The following is a 23,798-nucleotide window of genomic DNA, read 5'->3' as shown; positions in this document are numbered from 1 at the left end:
GTTTGGGATCATTGTCATGCTGAAAGACCCAGCCACGTTTCATCTTCAATGCCCTTGCTGATGGAAGGAGATTTTCACTCAAAATCTCACGATACATGGCCCCATTCATTCTTTCCTTTACACGGATCAGTCGTCCTGGTCCCTTTGCAGAGAACTTGCACAATTAGTGGCTGACTAAATACTTTTTTGCCCCACTGTATGTCCTTTAGCGCTCAAAAAGTACTACAATATATAGGGAATAGGGTGCCATTTGGGATGTAGCCTACTTACTATTGGCAGTAGCGGGACCGCAACAGGAAGAGACTGTTGCCGTGTCTGAATACTCATTCTTGTGTTCTAAATAGTAGGCTTTTTGGGTATGAAGAAAATAGAGCTTTATAGATAAAAATAGAGCTTTCTTTAGGCAATGAACGATATTAGTCAGAAACATTTATTCTACTGTCAAATGTACTACAAAGTGTAAATGGGGATCATTTTTGTCACAAGGTCAGTCTCGTCCAAAACAGAGTTTTGTAAGTGAGTTTGTCATGACTTGAGGTTTGGGTTTTGATTTCGACAACGCTCACTTGCCCACTAACATAAGATACACAGCTGTGGTCAATCCACTCTATCTATCCTACGGCAGAACACAGACAGCAAGAGAGACTTCCCAGCAGCGGTTCAGACATCCAGTGCCTTTTAGAAAGTATTCAGACCCCTTTACGTCTTCCACATTTGGTTTTGTTACAGGTTGAATTTTAAATAGATTCAATTCAGATTTTTGGGTCTCTGGCTTACACACTATACCCCATAATGTCAAAGTGGAATTATGATTTTTACAAATTTTCACTAATTAATAGCTGGAATGTCTTGAATCAATCAAGTATTCCACCCCTTTGTTATGGCAAGCCTAAATACATTCAGGAGTAAAAATGTGCCTAACCAGTCACAAAATAAGTTGCATGGACTCTTTGTGCAACAACAGTGTTTAACATTTATTTTTTTATGACAACCTCATCTCTCTACCCCACACATACAATTATCTGTAAGGTCCCTTAGTTGAGCAGTAAATACAGAGAGACTCATCCATGCTTTTATTACAAGCAAAATTGACTACTGTAATGCTCTCCTGTCTGGTCTAAGAAAGCGATTGGGCAAATGCAAAACATACAGAATGCTGCAGCGCGTGTACTGACCAAGACCAGACGGAGAGCACACATTACACAGGTTTTAAGGTCTCTGCACTGACTGCCTGTGAGTTTTAGAATACATTTTAAGATTGTTCTATTGGTTTTTAAATCAATCCACAATTGTGCACCCCAATACATGTCAGATATGCTTTTAAGTTCTGTACACAGTAGGTCCTTCAGGTCCTCTGGCACTGGCCTTTTAACTATCCCAAAGCCCAGGACCATGATGCAGGCTTAAGTTATTATGCCCCCAGCCTCTGGAATAGCCTGCCAGAGAACCTGAGGGGGACCGAAACTGTGGGCATATTTAAGAGATCTTAAAACACATCTTTAACTTTGCTTTTCCTCAGGGTGCTTTTTAGTTGTTCAGTTTGTCATTCTTCTTTTTTTTTTATATATCTTATGTTTGTTGTGTAGAGATATTTCAGCTTTTATTTTCACAATTGTTTTTATTAATTCATTTATTGACATGAAATATCCCTTTGAGCATGGTGAAGTTGTTAATTTCACTTTGGATGGTGAATCAATACACCCAGTGACAACAAAGATGGACTATTTGCCCCCCTTACACTGCTGCTACTCTCTGTTGTTATCGTCTTTGCATAGTCACTTTTAATAACTCAACCTACATGTACATATTACTTCAACTAACCGATGCCTCTCGCACATTGACTCTGTACCGATACACCCCTGTATATAGTCTCGCTATTGTTATTTTGCTGCTGCTCTTTAACTACTTGCTACTTTTATTTCTTATTCTTATCCATATACTTTTTTGAACTGCATTGTTGGTTAGGGGCTCGTAAGTAAGCATTGCACTGTAAGGTCTACACCTTTTGTATTTGGCGCATGTGACTAATAAAACTTGATTTGAACAAAGATGCAGGCATCCTTCCTAACTTAGTTGACGGAGAGGAAGGAAACCGCTCAGAGATATTCAAGCATAGTGGTGGCTACATCATGTTGTGTGTGATTGTAACCATTAAGGACTGGGGAGTCTTTCAGGATAAAAAAAACTTAATGGAGCTAAGCACAGGCAGAGGAAAACCCAGTAGTCTGCTTTCCACCAGACTGGGAGATGAATTTACCTTTCAACAGGACAATAATGTGACTCTACATATACATTTGGTGTGCAAATTACATTGCGGTGCTAAGTACTCTCAGCCAGCAAATGCTATTTGTGTGTCTGAGCCATCAGCTGCCAGTAGCTGGCCCATTGGAACAAGCTCTCTATTAGCTACCAGTAGCTGGTCCATAGGAACAAGCTGTCTATTAGCTACCAGTAGCTGGTCCATAGGAACAAGCTGTCTATTAGCTACCAGTAGCTGGCCCATAGGAACAAGCTGTCTATTAGCTGCCAGTAGATGGCCCATAGGAACAAACTGTCTATTAGCTGTCAGTAAGAGGATTCAGGAGGGCTCTGGATAAATGAGCTAGACACTCCCTCAGCACCTAAGGTGTTGGCAGCTATAATAGATTTTGGTACATCTCATTCTCGCTCGCTCTCGCTCTGTCTTTCTCACAGGGTACACAGACCAAGATGAGAAGGAACTATCCCAGTCCTTTATGTTCCAAAGCTCCTACTCTAGTAAATCATGCGAGTCTATTTAAATGCTGGGAAAGACTTTTGTTAGCATGCATAGAGTTTCAACTTTGCCTGTGCATATGTTGTTGCGAGTCTCTGACAATGTTGTGTTTATTAGATTCAGTCCCCTCAAAATATTACAGAACAAAATGTCAGTGAGACTGGGTGAGTGTGATCAGCCTGCGAGATTAGCTAGATGAAAATAACAGGGACGCAATGCTTGCTCCTTTCAAATCTTACATTTTTCAGCTTCAGCCCCCCTCAAGATATTTTTTGGCTCAAAATATCCCAGCACAAAATGTCACAGCGAGACTGGATGAGTGTAATCACCCTCTGAGATTAGCTTGATGAAAATACAAGAAACGCAATGCATGCTGCTTTCCAATCACATATCTTCAATGTGACAAATAGTTCAGATGTCACCCCAAAGTCACACAACACGCCAAAGACAGTGCAGTCGGAAAGTATTCAGAGCCCTTGACTTTTTTCCACATTTCTTTACGTTACAGCCTTCTAAAATGTATTAAATAACTGTTTTTTCTACAATCAATCTACAGACAATACCCCATAATGACAAAGCGAAAACAGGTTTTTAGAAATGTGATATATTTACATAAGTATTGAGTCCCTTTTCCTTTTGAGCTCAGGTGCATCATCTTTGAGATGTTTCTACAACCTAATTGGATTCCACCTGTCTATTTAAGGTCCCACGGTTGACAGTGCATGTCAGAGCAAAAACCAAACCATGAGGTCGAAGGAATTGTCCGTAGAGCTCCGAGACGACAAGATTGTGTCGAGGCACACATCTGGGGAAGGATACCAAAACATTTATGCAGCATTGAAGGTCCCCAAGAACACAGTGGCCTCCATAATTCTTAAATGGAAGAAGTTTAGAACCACCAAGACTCTTCCTAGAGCTGGCCGCCCAGCCAAACTGAGCAATCGTAGAGAAAAAGAGCTTTAGTCTGGGAGGTGATCAAGATACCCAATGGTCACTCTGATAGAGCTCCAGAGTTCCTCTGTGAAGATGGGTGAACCTTCCAGAAGGACAACCATCTCTGCAGCACTCCACCAATCAGGCCTTTATGGTAGAGCGGCCAGGCAGAAGCCTCTCCTCAGCACATGACATCCCGCTTGGAGTTTGCCAAAGGGTACCTAAAGGACAAGATTCTCTGGTCGATTAAACCGATATTGAACTCTATGGCCTGAATGCCAAGTGTCACGTCTGGAAGAAAACTGGCACCATCCCTACTGTGAAGCATGGTGATGGCAGCATCATGCTGTGGGGATGTTTTGTCAGCGGCAGGGACTGGGAAACGAGTCAGTATTGAGGGAAAGATGAACCGAGCAAAGTACAGAGAGATCTTCGGGACAAGACTCAATGTCCTTGAGTGGCCCAGCCAGAGCCCTGACTTGTACCCGATCTAACATCTCTGGAGAGACCTGAAAATGGCTATGCAGCGACGCTGCCCATCCAACCTGACAGAGCTTGAGGGGATCTGCAGAGAAGAATGGGAGAAACTCCCCAAATACAGGTGTGCCAAGCTCATAGCTTCATACCCAGGAAGACTTGGGGCTGTTATCGCTGCCAAAGGTGCTTCAACAAAGTACTGAGTAAAGGGGTGGAATACTTATTTAAATGTGATATATAATAATATATATATATATTAGTTTTTGCTTTGTCATTATGGAGTATTGTGTGTCGATTAATGAGGGAAAAATACGATTTCATCCATTTTAGAATAAGGATGTAATGTAATAAAATGTGGAAAAAGTCAAGGGTCTGAATACTTTGAGTGCACTGCATCCCCTGCTCCATTAAATCTTTAATTCCATGTTTCCTAAAGGCTTTTCATCCAATTGAACCATCGGTCTGTGCACCGATGGGTCAATTGAGCTTGGTATGAGCGAAACAAAAGAGACTATCATTCAATCCTTATGCGGTGACCCATGGCCAATCAATTGAGAATAACTCCAGCCTCTGAAAGTCTCCTTTCAAACACAAGGCTATCAACAGTTATCAGTTTTTGTATCCTTGAGCGTTGAGGAAGTCTGGATTTCCTCTCCTGTCCTCTTCCCTCCTTTTCTCTGTCCTGTCTTCCATCCGTGACAAACAGTACAGGCCAAAACATGAGTCATTTTGGCACTATGCCATTTTCATTATTTTTCCATTAAATGTCTCATCAGAGGTATGTGAAATTTGAAATGCACGTTTTGAGGTGAGGGGGGGGGTCCCTCCAATTTATGCCTTGGACACAAATCGGTATCGGATGAGTCAAAATTATTTGGGTATGAGTTTTAAAAGTGAGATTTACACAGGATAGTTACTTTTAAGGCAGAGCTCAAAGATTTCTTAAACCTGTTCCCAGACTATTGGCTGTGCTCTGCAGACCACAGTTCCTAACCTTGCACGATTACAGACAGACAAATAGCCTGTGGCTCTATCTGCAGGTGTAATTAATTCCATGGTTCCTGTCCTTCGATGGCGCCATGATCTGGTGGCCACTTAGCCTCCTGCTTAATCGGTGTATTGACTAGGGGTGTGAACATTTAAACTGAATTGGGATCTTTAACTTTTAGAGAAAAATCTCTAACCGAAAATAACTTTATTTGTGTATTTTATTTTTTACACAATTAAAATCAGTTTGGTAAACACAAATATACAACTAACAGGTCCAGATCATCATCATAAAGGGAAAACATTTTTTTAAACAATTTTTATTTTATTTGACCTTTTATTTAATTAGGCAAGTCAGTTAAGAACAAATTCTTATATTTTCAATAACGGCCTAGGAACAGTGGGTTAACTGCCTTGTTCAGGGGCAAAACGACAGATTTTCACCTTGTTAGCTCGGGGATTCGATCTTGCAACCTTTCAATTACTTGTCCAACGCTCTAACCACTAGGCTACCTACCACCGTAACGCAACAACGCTGTAATGGTAGGAGGAGATATGCATATATCAAATGATTTTCCATGGATATAAAGCGCTCTACACGTTACATATCTTTAACAATAATAATGGCAGAGAGTGAGACAGGGAAGTGACTGCAGCGATGTCCTGTATGGCAATACTTAGAGAACTTAAATGAAAAGGTGGTGAAATGCAAACTTTGCGAGGTGGAATTGAGCTACAGTGGTAGCTTAACCATCTGAAAGGGAGGCACCATGGGACCCCAGCCATTGCTGGCAGCAGCGCAGGCCCCCCCAACAACAGACGTTAGACAGGTTTTTCACACAAACAAGTGCGATAAGGGATGGCGTGAGAAAATCACAGCTCTGATTACTGAAATTATTGCAGTTGATTTGCAGCCATTGTCAATGGTAGAGCATGTCGGCTTCAATGGGCGCTGATGGCATATCTAGAACCAGACTACAAGATGCTACGTGATGTCCCGGGTGGAGAAATTGTACTATGATTGGTCTGCAAGTACAAAGTGCGAGCTCTCAAACACCATACGTGGCGTTAACAGATTGTTGGACGTCTATGAACACGCTGCACTGCAACGAGCCATCACATTGATGAGAAGTGGGGCATGAAGTCCCATGTACTGACCATTGAGAACATGGAGAGGCAGCAGAGAACCCAAAAGCATCATTAATCACCATCATTGCTGAGTGGATGGGGGACAGCAGCTGTTTGGTAGCCAGGACTGCAGTAGATTGAACTGCATCACACCCTAGCTGTCATACTCAGGACCATATCTGCATTGTGAATTCACATGTCATTTTATGATTTATCGTTTTAACCCCCTAACGTCAATGTCCACGCCCCCGCGGAAATCTAATCGCCATAATAAATCAATCCCTATGATGTGTTTTTTTGCATTGGATGTAACGCGCTTCCGCGTCTGCAGTGAAAGGTGACCGAGCTAGAATGGTGTTTGTCAAAATCGTCTGTAGCATCGGAATGGTTTAGCCTACACAATATTATGATCCCTCTATTGACCCCTCTATGTGCGAGACTCTCACGAACACAATGTTTTTTGCAGTTTTTGCTCTACGACCCCCACAAGTGTCTCGGGTACTCGGTACAGCTGATCTGCCAACTTCTATCTATAGCATCCGAACAGTTTGGTCAACACACTAATATGACCCCTTTGTGGAAAGGTGAGAGACTCTCACAAACACGTACATGTTGGTTGATTTGCTCTAGAACGGCCCCAGGCCTCTGTCAAGAGTGTGCAAAGCTGTCTACAAGACCACGGGTGGCTACTTTGAAGAATCTAAAATATATTTTGATTTGTTTAACACTTTTTATGGTTACTACATGATTCCAAATGTGTTATTTCATAGTTGTGATGTCTTCACCATTATTCTACAATGTAGAAAATTATACAAATAAAGAAAAACCCTTGAATGAGTAGGTGTGTCCAAACTGTTTTTAACTTCAAGGGGTCTTAAAATTCCAAATCAAATAGCAAAATAATCTTTGGTATGACCTTCTTAAAACAATTCCATATAGCTTAGTATAACCCCACATCCCCCTGCTTAGACGAGGCTTACGAGAGTCTTATGAGTTAAACAGGAAAAAAATGGCAGTTTAAATGTTAAGACAAATTGTACATTTGTCACATCCCTAGTTATTGACAGGCCAATATCCTATGTCCCTTGTCGATGAGCACTGAGAGTGTATGAGAGGACTGCACCTGACTGTTTTAACCACTGTGGGGGAGAGAGGGGGTGCTGGATGACACACACACACGCACTAACACTGTCTTGTTGGGTAGATTAATCCAAGCAAGTGCTGTTTTGGAACATCCAGGTTACCATATTTTGTATAATAAAGCCCTCAGACTGTTCATCCATACAGTACATCCTAACCCTAGCCTCGGGTGCACTGTTTGGGAGTTTATACCTCTGTTGAGCACCCTGCTATCTCCCTCTGTCCAGCACTTTTCCCTGCTACTCTCTGCACCACTCTCCCAGCCTCTCCTACTGTCCCCCACCAATCAATACAGTATGGATCACTGGCCCTCTCTCTGAACCTGTAGTCTACTGTGAGATTTGACTTTGTTCTGTGACCCGGAACTCAAACGTCTAATAACAGACTAGGGTCAAATGTTTTCCTCTGATTAATCCAGCCTACACACTGGTGTGTTTGGTGAGAGTTTTACCCTTGACCACTGCCTTGTACTCCCCCTCATGTGTGCTAAAGAATGATGAGAAATTGATTTCACTAGAGCGACATACACCTTTTATCAGGTAGTTGCGGTAGACAGAAGTGTATATTGTTACTTTGCAGTCCTACCAGGTTGCTTTAAATGAAGGTCAAACTAATTCTAGAAAAGAGCAGGTAAAAAAAAATGGAAGCTTTTTTTGTATTGTAGAAGTTGGCCTGGGGCATTCTCTATGATAAGTGTGTTGTGTTGTGGAGAGGGTGACACTGTCCCTCTACGCTGTCACCTCTCCTGTGCAGCACAGCTCCAACCCACGCAGCTACTGTCACCTTTCCCCTCCTCGACCAGGCAGCACACACACACACACACACACACACACACACACACACACACACACACAAACACACACACACACACACACACACACACACACACACAAAGTGCCTTCCGAAAGTATTCATACCCCTTGACTTATTCCACATTATGTTGTTACAGCCTGAATTCAAAATGGATTAAATGTTTCTCAACCATCTACACACAATACCCCACAATGACAAAGTAAAAACATGTTTTTAGAAATGTTTGGATATATATTGAAAAGGAAATAGGTCTGTATCTCATTTACATAAGTAATTACACCCCTGAGTAATTTCTTGGCAGAAGCACCTTAGGCGGCTTTTAGTATGTTTTTATCAGCTTTGCGCATCTGTATTTGGGGATATTTTTTTTCTCATTCTTCCCTGCAGATTTTCTCAAGCTCTGTTAAATTAGATGGTGAACTCCGGGGAACAGCAATCTTCAAGTCTTTCCACGGATTTTCAATGGGATTCAAGTCTGGGCCGCTCAAGAACTTTCTTGTTCTGAAGCCATTCTAGCGTTGCTTTGGCTGTATGTTTGGGGTCATTATCCTCTTGGAACGTAAAATCTTGGGCCCAGTCTATTGTCATTTGCACTCTAAAGCAGCTTATCCTCAAGGATTTGCCTGCATTTGGCTCCATTCATTGCCAACTCTATCCTGACCAGTCTGAGTCCCTGTCTCTGGAAAGCATCCCCATAGCATGATGCTGCCACCACCATGCTTCACGGTAGGGATGGTGTTTGACATGTAATGAGCTGTGTCTGTTTCTTTTTCTCCAGATATATAGCGCTTTGCATTCAGGCCAAAGAGTAACATTTTTCTCTCATCAGACCACATAATCTTTTGCCTTATAGTCAAAGTCTTTCACGTGCCTTTTTGCAAACTCCTGGTGTACTGTCGTGCCTTTTTTCTCAGGAGTGGCTTCCGTCTGGCACTCTCCAATGAAGCTCAGGGGCCGGATTCACAAAACATTACTTATGAAAAAACATAAGAAGTTCATGAGTTCATAAATGCAATTCCTCAAAATGTTCTTAGGAATTCGTCAATATCTTCTTATGTGGCATTGACGTTAGTGATGTGCTTGAAACCAATAAATAACCCTATGTGACAGGAATGATTGGATTTGGTTATTTCGTAATTTTTCACACATTATAGCCATCAGACTAGCAATGTCAAAATCAAAAATGGATAACCAAGAAAATATTTTTGAAGTGATGGAGGAAATAGCAGCCAGGAAAAGGTTGCTGCTGGGGAGACTCGATAACTGCGGGGTCACTGCAGACCAAAAAGAACGGATCGGTGTGAGTTGCAGAGTCTGTCTCTGCCGTCAGGGGTATGGCAAGGGACAGTGACGCCGTAAAGAAGTGGTCCGACATCAAGTCGGCTGCTAAGAAGGGAGCTGAGAGACCATTCATGTGGACCAGCTGGAGGAGAAGGTGACGTCCATCATGACAATGGTGGTAGAGTGACTGTGCGACTGGTAAGTTAGTTAGCTGCGTTAGCTAGCTGACGTGTAAAGATATTATAGCCAAAATAGCTAACGACTTCAACGTTGGCCAAGTTTTCTTTGCAAATTGACGAGATAGCACTAGCTATTTAACACTTCTAGAATATTGTAATATATTGTTAATTACTAGCTATCGAGATCATTTGTGTTCTTGCTGTATTTAAATATTAGGTAACCAACTGTGTCTGTGGCACAAGAAAATGTTCATGGTTACAAAAGTATCCATTTGTCTCATGACAAGGGTTTAGTTGTCCTAAAGTTAAGTACATTTCCAAGAAGAAATCCTAAAGCATTATTTTTAAGAATCCCATTTCTTAACTTTTTTCTTAGGAAGAAACTTAGGATAAACCTTAAGAACATTTCCAATAACTTTATTGAGAAATAGCAACTTTGCTCAACTAAGAAGAAATTTCTTCTTAACAAGGTTTTGTGAATCCGGCCCCAGATTGGTAAAGAGCTGAGGAGATTGTTGACCTTCTGGCAATTTCTCCCATCTCACCCAAGAAACTCTGTAGTTCTGTCAGAGTGGTCATTGGGTTCTTGATCACCTCCCTGTGCAAGGTCCTTCTTGCCTGGTTGCTCAGTTTGGCCTTACAGACAGGTCTAGGCAGGTCTGCGTAGTTCCATATTTTTAAATTTCCCAATGATGGAGACCACTGTGCTCTTGGGAAACCTTCAACACTAGAAATAGTTGTATACCCTTCCCTCAGAGATCTATGGACAGTTCCTTGGACATCATGGTGTAGTTTCTGCTCTGACATGCACTGTCAGCTGTGGGAGCTTGTATTGTGTTTTCTCATGTCCAAACAATTGAATTGGCCACCAGTGGACTCAAATCAAGTTGTAGTGACATCTCAATGATGATAAAAGGAAATTGGAGGCACCTGTGCTCAATTTGGAGTATCATAGCACAGGGGTGTGAATACTTAAGTACAGTTCATTCGACCCTTGACCTTTTACACATTGTGTTACGTTACGGCCATATTCTAAAATGAATTCAATTGTTTTTTTCCCCTCGATCTACACACAATACCCAATCATGACAAAGCAAAAACATAAAAAATAAAAAAATGTATTTAACATAAACTGATATCATGTTTACATAAGTATGCAGACCCTTTACTCAGTACTTTGTTGAATCGCTTTTGGATGGGGAGCATCGCTGAACAGCAATTTTCAGGACTCTCAGAGATGTTTGATCAGATTCAAGTCCGGGCTCTGGCTGGGCCAATCAAGGACATTGAGTCTTGTCCCGAAGCCACTGCGTTGTCTTGGTTGTGTGCTTAGGGTCATTGGTGAACCTTGGCCCCAGTCTGAGGTCCTGAGTGCTCTGGAGCAGGTTTTCATCAAGGATCTCTCTGTACTTTGCTCTGTTAATATTTCCCACGATCGTGACTAGTCTCCCAGTCCCTGCCGCTGAAAAACATTCCCACAGCATGATGCTGCCATCACCATGCTTCACCGTAGGGATGGTGCCAGGTTTCCTCCAGACATGACGCTTGGAATTCAGGCCAAAGAGTTCAATCTTGGTCTCATCTGACCAGAGAATCATGTTTCTCATGGTCAGAGTCCTTTTGGTGCCTTTTGGCAAATTCCAAGTGGACTGTCATGTGCGTTTTACTGAGGAGTGGCTTCCGTTTCGCCACTCTACCATAAAGGCCTGATTGGTGGAGTGCTGCAGAGATGGTTGTCCTTCTAGAAGGTTCTCCCATCTCCACATAGGAACTTTGGAGCTCTGTCAGAGTGACCATTGGGTTCTTGGTCACCTCCCTGACCAAGGCCCTTCTCCCCCAATTGCTCATTTTGGCCGGACTGCCAGCTCTAGGAAGAGTCTTGGTGGTTCCAAACTTCTTCCATTTAAGAATGGTGGATACCACTGTGTTCTTGGACTTTCAATACTTTTTTTGGGTACCCTTCCCCAGAGCTGTGCCACGACACAATCCTGTCTCGGAGGTCTACGGACAATTCATTCGACCTTGTGGCTTAGTTTTTGCTCTGACATGCACTGTCAACCGTGGGACCTTATGTGTGTGCCTTTCCAAATCATGTCCAATAAATTGGATTTAGCACAGGTGGACTCCGATCAAGTTGTAGAAACTCTCAAGGATGATCAATAGAAACAGGATACACCTGAGCTCAATTTCAAGTCTCATAGCAAAGGGTCTGAATAGTTACAGGGGGGAGAACAAGTATTTGATACACTGACAATTTATGCAGGTTTTCTTACTTACAAAGTATGTAGAGGTCTGTAACTTTTATCATAGGTACACTTCAACTGTGAGAGACTGAATCTAAAACAAATATCCAGAAAATCACATTCCAGAAAATTATGTCATGGCTTTAGAAGCTTCTGATTGACATCATTTGAGTCAATTGGAGGTGTACCTGTGGATGTATTTGAAGGCCTACCTTCAAACTCAGTGAAAATAAAAAAAATCAGCCAAGACTCCAGAAAAAAAATTGTAGACCTCCACAAATCTGGTTCATCCTTGAGAGCAATTTCCAAACGCCTGAAGGTACAACGTTCATCAGTACAAATAATAGTTCACAAGTATAAACACCATGGGACCACGCAGCGATCATACCGCTCAGGAAGAGGACTCCGTCTGTCTCCTAGAGATTAACATACTTTGGTGCGAAAAGTGCAAATCAATCCCAGAACAACAGCAAAGGACCTTGTGAAGATGCTGGAGGAAACGGGTACAAAAGTGTCTATATCCACAGTAAAACGAGTCCTATATCAACATAACCTGAACTGCTGCCACTGCTAAAAAAGCCAGACTACGGTTTGCAACTGCACATGGGTACAAAGATAGTATTTTTTGGAGAGATGTCCTCTGGTCTGATGAAACAAAATTAGAACTGTTTGGCCATAATGACCATCTTTATGCTTAGAGGAAAAAGGGGGAGGCTTGCAAGCCGAAGAACACCATCCCAACCGTGAAGCAGCATCATGTTGTGGGGATGATTTGCTGCAGGAGAGACTGGTGTACCGTGAGGTAGGAAAATTGTGGATATATTGAAGCAACATCTCAAGACATCAGTCAGGAAGTTAATGATTGGTTGCAAATGGGTCTTCCAAATGGACAATGACCCCAAGCATACTTCCAAAGTTGTGGCAAAATGACTTAAGGACAACAAAGTCAAGATATTGGAGTGGCCATCACAAAGCCATAGAAAATGTGTGGGCAGAACTGAAAAAGCGAGCAAGGAGGCCTACAAACCTCAATTTTAGGATAAGGCTGTAACGTAACAAAATGTGGAAAAAGTCAAGGGGTCTGAACACTTTCCAAATGCACTGTAAATTAGATTTCTGTATTTTATTTTCAATACGTTTTTCAGAAATCTCTAAATACATGTGGTCACCTTCTCATTATGGGGTATTGTGTGTAGATGGGTGAGAAAATTATATTTAATCCATTTTCAATTCAAGTTGTAACAGATCAAAATGTTTAAGTCAAGGGGTATGATTACTTTCTGACGGTGGGGGAAAAAAGTATCAAATTGTCAAAAGTATAAATCATTTTAAATGTCTAATGTTAAGCAAACCAGACAACACGATTTTCTTGTTTTTTTTAATTTACGGAAAGCCAGGGGCACAGTTCAACACTAAGACATCATTTACAAACAAAGCATTTGTGTTTAGTGAGTCTGCCAAATCAGAGGCAGTAGGGATGACCAGGGATGTTCTCTTGATTACTGTGTGAATTAGACCATTTTCCTGTTCTTAAACAAGTACTTTTGGGTGCCAGGGAAAATGTAGTGGAGTAAAAGTTGTCAAAAATATAAATGGTTAATTATAGATACCCCCAAAAAACGACTTAAGTAGTATTTAAAAGTAGTTTAACTTAAGTACTTTACACCACTGACTGTACACACGAACACAGTCACTCAGACGCACAACATCTGTGCAAATAGATAAACAAAGCTAAATGTGTGTGTATGCCTATCTCACACACAAAGACAGCATACTTGACTCATTTTGGAGCGACAGCCTGCCTGGCAAAAATAGTTTTTCCTAATTTGTCTATCCATCCTATTCACCACTCACATGCCCAACACTTACTTCTGCCAATATAAAGTGCTCTCATTTCTCTTTCATAACCTCAGTTCTTCCTCCTCCACAATTTCTCCCACGGTCTCACTATTCACTGAAAATAGACTCCTTTGGCTTATGCAAGTGGTTATGTTATCCTTATCACTTTGTTAGTGCGGGTTAGTTTCACTGTAGGATATCACCTTAGAAATAACAGGAACAGAGGAAGAGCAATGACTGGTGACTGTCTTCCTATTTGTTAATGTGTGTTGTTGGTTCTCTTATTCATCATTCTAAACGGATACGGTAGGCTATCTGATGGACGGTGCATTGGTAACAAGTCATAGGCCACTACTCCCGTTTATTGTTATTTCTCATGGTCTACATCAAGCTGTGGGTCCTGCATTAGAATCAAGTCAGATATTTGTAAGGCATTTAAACATCAGGCTAATTATGCACAGTAGTTGTTTCAAGGTCAAGAGCTGGATCTTGTTAAAAAAAAATATCCCAGATGGGGGGGATCAACCGTATGGAGATATAAGATCATTAAAATAGAGGGCAGGTCCTGTAGAGAAAGGTATTGACTATATTTCATTTAAATGCAAATCCACCAACTGTCAAACATGGCCTCTGCCAGCACTGCAGTTTGCATCACAGCCCAGGAAAATATTTGTTTTTATTCCAAGTACGTTTATTTCTTCACTTGCAATCAATTGTCTTCTGCTTTTGGATGGCACCATCCTTTGTTTTATAATGAAATGGCAAAGTGATAAGAGCAAATTTGGCCCATCGCCTTTGAAAAGCAGATATATGCCTCACATTAGAAATCGCCGTTAGGGTTGGTATCCATTAACAGTAGTGTTTCCTTGTTCTAATGAGCCTTTCATTCTCATCCTCCCCTTCAATGCATTGACTGTCTTTGGTTTAACCCCATCAATATCATGCCAAATGTATTGAACACACAGCATGTATTTTGTATTCGTGTATCATCATCTGTATAAATAAGCACCAATCCACAAATGTAAAAATCCTTTAAAAATCAGGCCAGCTAATTCAACTATTTGGGCCAGCTAATACAACTGTACACCGCAATAGTGTTGCAAATATAGAGTAATATAGGGCTAGGGTTTCAATTATTTACGTTGGACTTAGTGGTTAACATATTATGGCTACCACACTATAGTTTCTACAGCCTTGAAAGGCAGGCATCAACATGGCCGAATGAGAGGCTGCCAGCGATTTATAGAAATCGCTTCTATGGGTACACATCTTTTTCAATGAATTCAAGTCCCTTTCTACGCGTGAGAACATTCATTTTCTTGTTGTTAAATTCCTGCCAAAAGGCAGGTGACCTAAGCGCTTCCAAATATGGATTTGCAGGTTTGCCATATCTGTCATGTTTGCGCATATCTCTCCTATGAGCAAATCTTTATGCCAGTCATTTTAATTAAGACCCTTGGAAATGACCTGCATATCTGCAGGTACACTATTTTTTGGAATGCAATATTTCGATTTACAAATCAAAAGGTGTTTGTTTGTGGATAGTGATTTACATTTGTGCATTGCTACTAATTTGTATAGATCATGATACACACATACAAAATGCATGTGTGTGTTCACAATACATTTGGCTTGATATTGATCCCGTACATCACTCCCTGTGGGGTCTACTTGATTTAACCGAGTGTTCTTGATTTAACCTTATGACTCCCTGTGGAGTACACTATATTTGACCCTTTCATTCCCTGAGGAGTGTCCTCATGTTAACCCTGTTACTCAAACAAATACGTTTGGAACTGGACAGGGCTTTGGATCATAGCCAACTGACAACTAAATAGAAAACAAAAACATGTTTTTTCCCCCCCCCCATTAGTTTGTTTATTCTCCAGAATGTGTCAATACGTATTAAACCTCCATGTGGCACAAGTCTATGGCATTATCAGTTGGCAGGGGAATAGAGTTGAATGTCCACACTGACGTCCTCTAAGTGAAGCTAGCATACATTAATACATTAAGAGCTATTTTGTAAGGGTAATTGTTTACAGGTCGCCCGTCGACATCTCTTTATGTTTAATGATTCATGAATTAACACACCCTTTGCAAAGACGGAGACGCTCAATTAAAAGAGCCAGTGTCCTCTTTTTTATTTTTTATTTTTATTTTGTCCTCAAAATATATATGTTAATGAATACCCATCATACCGTTCTTCTGTGTTTTAATCATCAAGGATATTTGCCTAATACGTTCCCAGAGGCAAACCACTTGCATAATCAGAAAATGTTCCATCTTCATTAGATACAATAGAACTAATCAGATGATATCCAATTAGGGCATTCAACGATTTTGTTTGTGTTAATTTGTTGGCTCAAAAATGTTCACCGATTGGCCTGGTTATTACTGACAAGTTTTAGTTTGACTTTTAATGGGACATACAACTATGATGATCTATGGATGTCTGCTGATGTTTTGTCTGTTGCTTCTGTGTCTTTCAGGATGTAGTCTGGGGATTGAACTCCTTGTTTACCGTAAGTACCTTTTTTTTTTAAATCTAAACCATTTGACATATACAGTACCTTCGGAAAGTATTCAGACCCCTTGACTTTTTCCCAATTTTTTGTTACGTTACAGCCTTATTCTAAAATGGATTAAGTAAATAAAAAAAATAAAAAGAATCCTCAGCAATCTACACACATTACCCCATAATGACAATGCAGAATTTTTGGGGGGACATTTTTGCACATTTATTAAAATAAAAAAACAAATACCTTATTTACATAAGTATTCAGACCCTTTGCTGTGCGACTTGAAATTGAGCTCAAGTTCATTCTGTTTCCATTGATCATCCTTGGTGTTTCTACAACTTGGAGTCCACCTGTAGTATATTCAATATATTGGACATGACTTGGAAAGGCACACACCTGTCTATAATATATTGTCCCACAGTTATCAGAGCAAAAACCAAGCCATGAGGTCAAATGAATTGTCCGCAGAGCTCCGAAACAGGATTGTGTCGAGGCACAGATCTGGGAAAGGGTACCAAAATATTTCTGCAGCATTGAAGGTCCCCAAGAACACAGTGGCCTCCATAATTCTTAAATGGAAGAAGTATTGAACCACCAAAACTCTTCCTAAAGCTGGCCGCCCAGCCAAACTGAGCAATCGGAGGAGAAGGGCCTTGGTCAGGGAGGTCACTCTGACAGAGCTCTAGAGTTCCTTTGTGAAGATGGGGGAACCTTCCAGAATGATAACCATCTCTGCAGCACTTTATGGTAGGGTGGACAGACGGAAGCCACTCTTCAGTGAATGACAGCCTGCTTGGAGTTTGCCAAAAGGCACCTAAAGACTGACTGTTTTGTATTTATTTATTTAACGTTTCTTTAACTAGACAAGTCATTTAAGAACAAATTATTATTTACAATGATGGCCTAGGAAGAGTGGGTTAATAACTGCCTTTTTCAGGGGCAGAAATACATATTTTTACCTTTTCAGCTCGGGGATTCGATCTAGGTACCTTTCGGTTACTGGCCCAACGCTCTAACCACTAGGCTATCTGCTGCCCCAAGATTCTCTGGTCTGATGAAACCAAGATTGAACTCTTTATCCTGAATGCCAAGCATCACGTCTGGTTGAAACCTGGCACAATCCCTACGGTGAAGCATGGTGGTGTCAGCATCATGCTGCGGGGGTGTTTTTCAGCGGCAGGGACTGGGAGACTAGTCAGGATTGAGGGGAAATATGAAAGGAGCAAAGTACAGAGAGATGATGAAAACCTGCTCCAGAGTGCTTAGGACCTCAGACTGAAGCGAAGGTTCACCTTCCAGCAGGACAACGACCCTAAGCACACCGCCAAGACAACGCAGGAGTGGCTTCGGGACAAGTCTCAATGTCCTTGTGTGGCCCAGTTAGAGCCTGATCGCACATCACTGGAGAGACCTGAAAATAGTTGTACAGCATTGCTCCCCATCCAACCTGACAGAGCTTGAGAGGATCTACAGAGAAGAATGCGAGAAACCCCCCCAAATACAGCTGTGCCAAGCTTGTAGCGTCATACCCAAGAAGAGTCGAGGCTGTAATCACTGCCAAAGGTGGTTCAACAAAGTACTAAGTAAAGGGTCTGAATACTTATGTAAATGTGATATTTCAGTTTTATTTTATTTTTTTGCACAAAATTCAAAAAAACTTTTTGTTATTATGTGCTATTGTGTGTAGATTGATGAGGGGGGAAAAACAATTTCATCCATTTTAGAATAAGGCTGTAACTTAACAAAATGTGAAAAAAGTCTAGGGGTCTGAATACTTTCCAAAAGCATTGTATGTTAAAATGTGTTTCTATGCTTATGACAACAGGTATAGACTGAGTTGTTACTGTATCTATTTTTTAAATAAAACCATACAAACCTGTTTTTATGAGCAATTCCCCAAGCATTTTCTGTGAACATTGAGGAGAAAGCAGGTAGGTAAGGAGAATGAGCGTGTTAAGTGTTCCAGTAAGCGACTGTTGTTGATTGGGTTGATAGCATCTCTTTCGCTCCTCTCCTGGCTGCTTCCCACAATGATGATTCAGCCTGATGCTCAGTCATGCCCTGAGGCTTAGCTCTTAATCAGGAAGTGAGGCGCTCTACACACAGGCCTAGCCGCCATTTTTATCTCCTTAATAACACACCGCGCCTCGCCAGCCACGCACGCCGTCTCTACGGCAACCGGCTAATTACACTACTTTGTTTTTTAACTTAAATCCAGGGTGACATTGCATACTGCCAGTGGCTGTTAGTCAGGCAAATGTTGTCTGATACTGTTATGTTTGTTGTTTTCATCTGGGTTAGCGGGTTTTAGTTTATCTGAAACTGTTTTTAGTAAACTTTTGCTGACTCAAGCTCATTTTCTCTTTCTTTTCATTCAGGATCTACTGAACTTCGATGACCCATTGAACATCGACGCGGCCGAGCATCATCTGCGCGATAAGGTAACGACACCAACCAGCCCACCTGGAGGGAGGTCATCTTCCCTATGTCCTGTCCATGACCTTACATGGGCAGCAGTAAGTAGGACGTGTTTAGAAGGTCTGAAAGCTCTAGAAGTGGAATGTGGGGCTATTCTGTAGAACTCACTAATGACCACTTTGTTCACAATCATTGGGTACTGTGTACTGTGTAGTCTGTCTCACTGTGTGTCTAAGTAGTGCCCTATATAGAGAATTGGGTGCCATTTGTGATTCACGCTATGTCTCATTCTGCCTGGGCTATTCATGCCCGGCAGGAGACAGACCTCTCTGGGACCTCTCCCTCCCAAGTGGTGCTCGGCTGGGACTTGCAGTACTCCCCAGTCCCCAGACAGACAGTGTATGCTAAACTTCAGAGAGCAAGAGCAACTTAGTATGTCAACAGCAGGGCTATGGTTTACATTTAAGATCATGCCTGATGCCTCATTACTGTTTGCCACTCGCAGCGGGTCGATATCTGCACAGTCTTCAGCGCACCCTCTTCGCCTGTGTAGAGTGGAGTCTAATATGGTCACTCTGGTTGGTTTCACACACCAACACCCCAAGCCCCGTCCAAAAACCCAGACTGGGCTAGCGGAACATAAACCAGAGGAAAAGAGGCCAGAGAAAGTAAGTGAAGGACAGAATAGGCCAAACTAATGTGTGAGAGGAGATGAGGCAAGACCTACAGGAAGTATTGATTTCAATGGATGGTTTCCTCTGGTCTCTTCTAACATGCTGATTTCACCGGGCACGCGCGCATTGTTGATTTTGTCCGTCTACACCAGACGTGATCAGGACATGAAATATCAAAACGAACTGTGAACCAACTATATTCATTTGGGGACAAGTCGTAACACATGAAACATTCATGGACATTTAGCTAGCTTGCTGTTGCTAGCTAATTTGTCCTGGGATATAAACATTGGGTTGTTATTTTACCTGAAATGCACAAGGTCTTTTTTTCCTGGATCTTTGTAGAATTTTGAGTCACACATAAAATTGTGTGTTCTCTACTACGACAATGAATCCACAGGTAAAAGGGAAAACTTCTAGTAATCTCTCCTCCTTCAGTCTTCTTCCTTCCGTCCTCCTTTTCATTCTGCTTTTTAATCTTCCTTTTTCTTTTCTTTCTTTTTTCTTTTCTCCTTCTCCTTCTTTCTCCTCCTCTTTCTCCTCCTTTTCCTCCTTTCTTCTTTTCCTTCTCCTCCTTTCCCTTCTCCTCCCTTCCCTTTTTCTCCTTCTTTCTCCTCCTCTTTCTCCTCCTTTTCCTCCTTTCTTCTTTTCCTTCTCCTCCTTCCCTTCTCCTCCCTTCCCTTTTTCTCCTTCTTTCTCCTCCTCTTTCTCCTCCTTTTCCTCCTTTCTTCTTTTCCTTCTCCTCCTTTCCCTTCTCCTCCCTTCCCTTCTCCTCCCTTCCCTTTTTCTCCTTCTTTCTCCTCCTTTTCCTCCTTTCTTCTTTTCCTTCTCCTCCTTTTACTTCTCCCTTCCCTTCTTTTTCTCCTTTTCCTCTTCCTTATAATAATTACAGATTTATAATTTTGACGAAGTGTGTACTGACTATGGCGTTTCGAGGGACCTTTATTTATTTTTTCCAAACAAAGGGTATTTTAGTTACTATGAGAGGCACAGACGTTCACTTTGCCTTGCCAAGTTCTGCTAGGAGCAAACCAAACCTAGTATGCAGACGCCTGGTTGTTGTTCATAGGAGCCTTTCCGACCAATTACAGAGAGAGTAGTGGACACAGTGGGCTTCCAAACACTCAGGGAAACATGTCACTGCCTTTTAACTACACTGGGATGTTTTTTTGTTGCAAAGGTGAGTTAAAATAAAAGGAAGGGAGAAAGACGTCCTCTTGTGTTAGAACAGTGGTTCCCAAATGTTTTTGCTTCGTGACCCAACAATTGAGCTGCCTTTTGAGTCGAGACCAACCATAATGGTTGAGCGGTGAAAAAACATCAACAGACCAAATAATAAGTAAAAAATATAATCTTTGCAGCGGAGAGAGGATGTTGTTTTAATGCGAATTCCCTGCAATTCTATACATTTTGCTGTGGAGCTGAGAGAAAATGTTGATGTCTTTACGTTAATTTGTACGCATTTTGACATGGCAAATGCTGTGTTCTTATGCTCAACATTTTAATCAAATCAATAGGGGTCTGATTGTATAACCCACAGTTTAGGAAGCACTGTGTCAGACCACCTTTAGTTAAGTTGCCATTAATACACTACTGTAACAGGTTCCCCTTGATAGTATCACTGTACCTACAGTGCTTTCAGTATTACAGTCTGATTTAAAAATGTATTCAAAATAAATACAAATCTCACCCATCTACACACAATACGCCATAATGACAGAAATAGGTCATTTACATAAATATTCACACCCCTGAGTTAATACATGTTAGAATCACCTTTGGCAGTGATGACAGTCTTTCTGGGTAAGTCCCTAAGAGCTTTGCACTCCTGAATTGTAAAATATTTTAGCATTATTCTTGTCAAGTTGGTTGTTGAGCATTGACAGCCATTTTCAAATCTTGCCATAGATTTTCAAGCCGATTTAACTCAAAACAGTAACTAGGCCACTATTGGTAAACAATTCCAGTGTATATTTGGCCATGTGTTTTAGGTTATTGTCCTGCTGAAAGGTTTATTTTTTTCTCCTGTAACTCCCCAGTCCTTAATGATTACAAGCATAACCCATAACATGATTCAGCCACCACTATGCTTGAAAATATAGAGTGCGCTACTCAGTGTTGTATTGGATTTGCCCAAAAAATGTACTTGCTTCGCCACATTTTTTGCAGTATTACTTTAGTTCCTTGTTGCAAACAGGATGCATGTTGTGGAATATTTTTACTCTGTACAAGCTTCCTTCTTTTGTTGATTCATCCTCAGTTTTCTCCTATCACAGCCATTAAACTCTGTAACTGTTTTAAAGTCACCATTGGCCTCATGGTGAAATCCCTGAGAGGTTTCCTTCCCCTCCAGCCACTGAGTTAGGAAGGATGTCTATCTTTGTAGTACCTGGGTGATTGATACACCATCCAAAGTGTAATTAATAACTTCACCATGTTCAAAGGGATATTCAATGTCTACATTTTTATTTGTTTAAATGTTGCCCTTTGCGAGCCATTGGAAAACATCCTTGCTCTTTGTGGTTGAATCTGTTTGAAATTCACTTCTTGACCTTACAGTATGTGTGGGGTACAGAAAAGGTAGTCATTCAAAAATCATGATGAACGCTATTATTGCACATAGAGTCCATGCAACTTATTATGCTACTTGTTAAGCAAATGTCTACTCCTGAACTTTTGACTTCCCATAATAAAAGGGTTGAATACTTATTGATTCAAGATATTTCAGAGTTTCATTTTTAATTTGTAAAAGTCTCAAAAAACATAATTCCACTTTGACATTAAATAGTTCCAGCAAAACACCAGTCAATGTCAACAGTGAAGAGGCGACTCCGGGATGCTGGCCTTCTAGGCAGAGTTCCTCTGTCCAGTGTCTGTGTTCTTTAGCCCATCTTAATCTGTTCTTTTTATTGGCCAGTCTGAGATATGGCTTTTTCTTTGCAACTCTGCCTAGAAGGCCAGCATCCCGGAGTCGCCTCTTCACTGTTGACGTTGAGAATGGTGTTTTACGGGTACTATTTAATGAAGCTGTCAGTTGCGGACTTGTGAGGCGTCTGTATCACAAACTAGACACTCTAATGTACTTGTGCACCTGTTGTGCACCGGGGCCTCCCAGTCCTCTTTCTATTCTGGTTAGAGCCAGTTTGCACTGTTCTGTGAAGGGAGTAGTACACAGCGTTGTACGAGATCTTCAGTTTCTTGGCAATTTCTCGCATGGAATAGCCTTCATATCTCAGAACAAGAATTGACTGATGAGAGTTCTTTGTTTCTGGCCATTTTTGATATATTATCAAAAAATCAAAAATACATATAATATAAAATATTATATATATATTATATAAAGTGTAAAGTGACTATGCATCAAGGATGGATAATAATAACATTAAAAATAAAGAACAGAGTAGCAGCAGCATATATATCTGACTGAGCGGTGATAGGCAGAAACAGACGCGTTTTGCCAGCAGCTCTTCGTTGTGCGTCAAGCATTGCGCTGTTTATGACTTCAAGCCTATCAACTCCCGAGATGAGGCTGGTGTAACCGAAGTGAAATGGCTAGCTAGTTAGCGTGCAAATAGCGTTTCAAACGTCACTCGCTCTGAGCCTTCTAGTAGTTGTTCCCCTTGCTCTGCATGGGTAATGCTGCTTCGATGGTGGCTGTTGTCGTTGTGTTGCTGGTTCGAGCCCAGGGAGGAGCGAGGAGAGGGACGGAAGATATACTGTTACACTGGCAATACTAAAGTGCCTATAAGAACATCCAATAGTCAAATGTTAATGAAATACAAATGGTATAGAGGGAAATAGTCCTATAATTCCTATAATAACTACAACCTAAAACTTCTTACCTGGGAATATTGAAAACCACCAGCTTTCATATGTTCTCATGTTCTGAGCAAGGAACTGAAACGTTAGCTTTCTTACATAGCACATATTGCACTTTTACTTTCTTCTCCAACACTTTGTTTTTGCATTATTTAAACCAAATTGAACATGTTTCATTATTTACTTGAGGCTAAATTGATTTTATTGATGTATTATATAAAGTTAAAATAAGTGTTAATTCAGTATTGTTGTAATTGTCATTATTACAAATAAATAAATAATCGGCCGATTAATCGGTATCTGCTTTTTTGGTCCTCCAATAATCTGTATCGGCGTTGAAAAATCATAATCGGTCGACCTCTACTAGAAAGGCAGGAACCTAGAGAGGAACCAGGCTCTGAGAAGTGGCCGGTCTTCTGGCTGTGCCGGGTTGAGGTTATAACAGTACATGGCTAAGCTGTTCAAACGTTCATAGGTGACCATCAGGGTCAAATAATAATAATTATTATTACAGTGGTTGTAGAGTGTGCAACAGGTCAGCACCTCCGGAGTAAATGTCAGTTGGCTTTTCATAGCCGAGCATTCAGCGT

The 23,798-nt window shown here is 41.2% G+C and overlaps 1 protein-coding gene across 3 annotated transcripts in view; it reads left to right on the top strand.

Annotated features, from left to right (window-relative positions):
* The window catches only part of LOC115110257 (NEDD8-conjugating enzyme UBE2F), an 89,951-nt gene that overhangs the window by 56,260 nt on the left and 9,893 nt on the right, over positions 1-23,798 (top strand). For all 3 annotated transcript variants that reach the window (XM_065013222.1, XM_065013221.1, XM_065013220.1), the window contains 2 exons: positions 16,268-16,300; positions 18,676-18,738. In XM_065013222.1, coding sequence (XP_064869294.1) covers positions 16,268-16,300; positions 18,676-18,738 — 96 coding nt within the window. The remainder of the gene's footprint in view (positions 1-16,267; positions 16,301-18,675; positions 18,739-23,798) is intronic.

Source organism: Oncorhynchus nerka, linkage group LG3 (genome assembly GCF_034236695.1).
Source record: "Oncorhynchus nerka isolate Pitt River linkage group LG3, Oner_Uvic_2.0, whole genome shotgun sequence".
Lineage (NCBI taxonomy): Eukaryota > Metazoa > Chordata > Actinopteri > Salmoniformes > Salmonidae > Oncorhynchus > Oncorhynchus nerka.
This window is presented reverse-complemented; position numbering and strand designations above follow the sequence as displayed.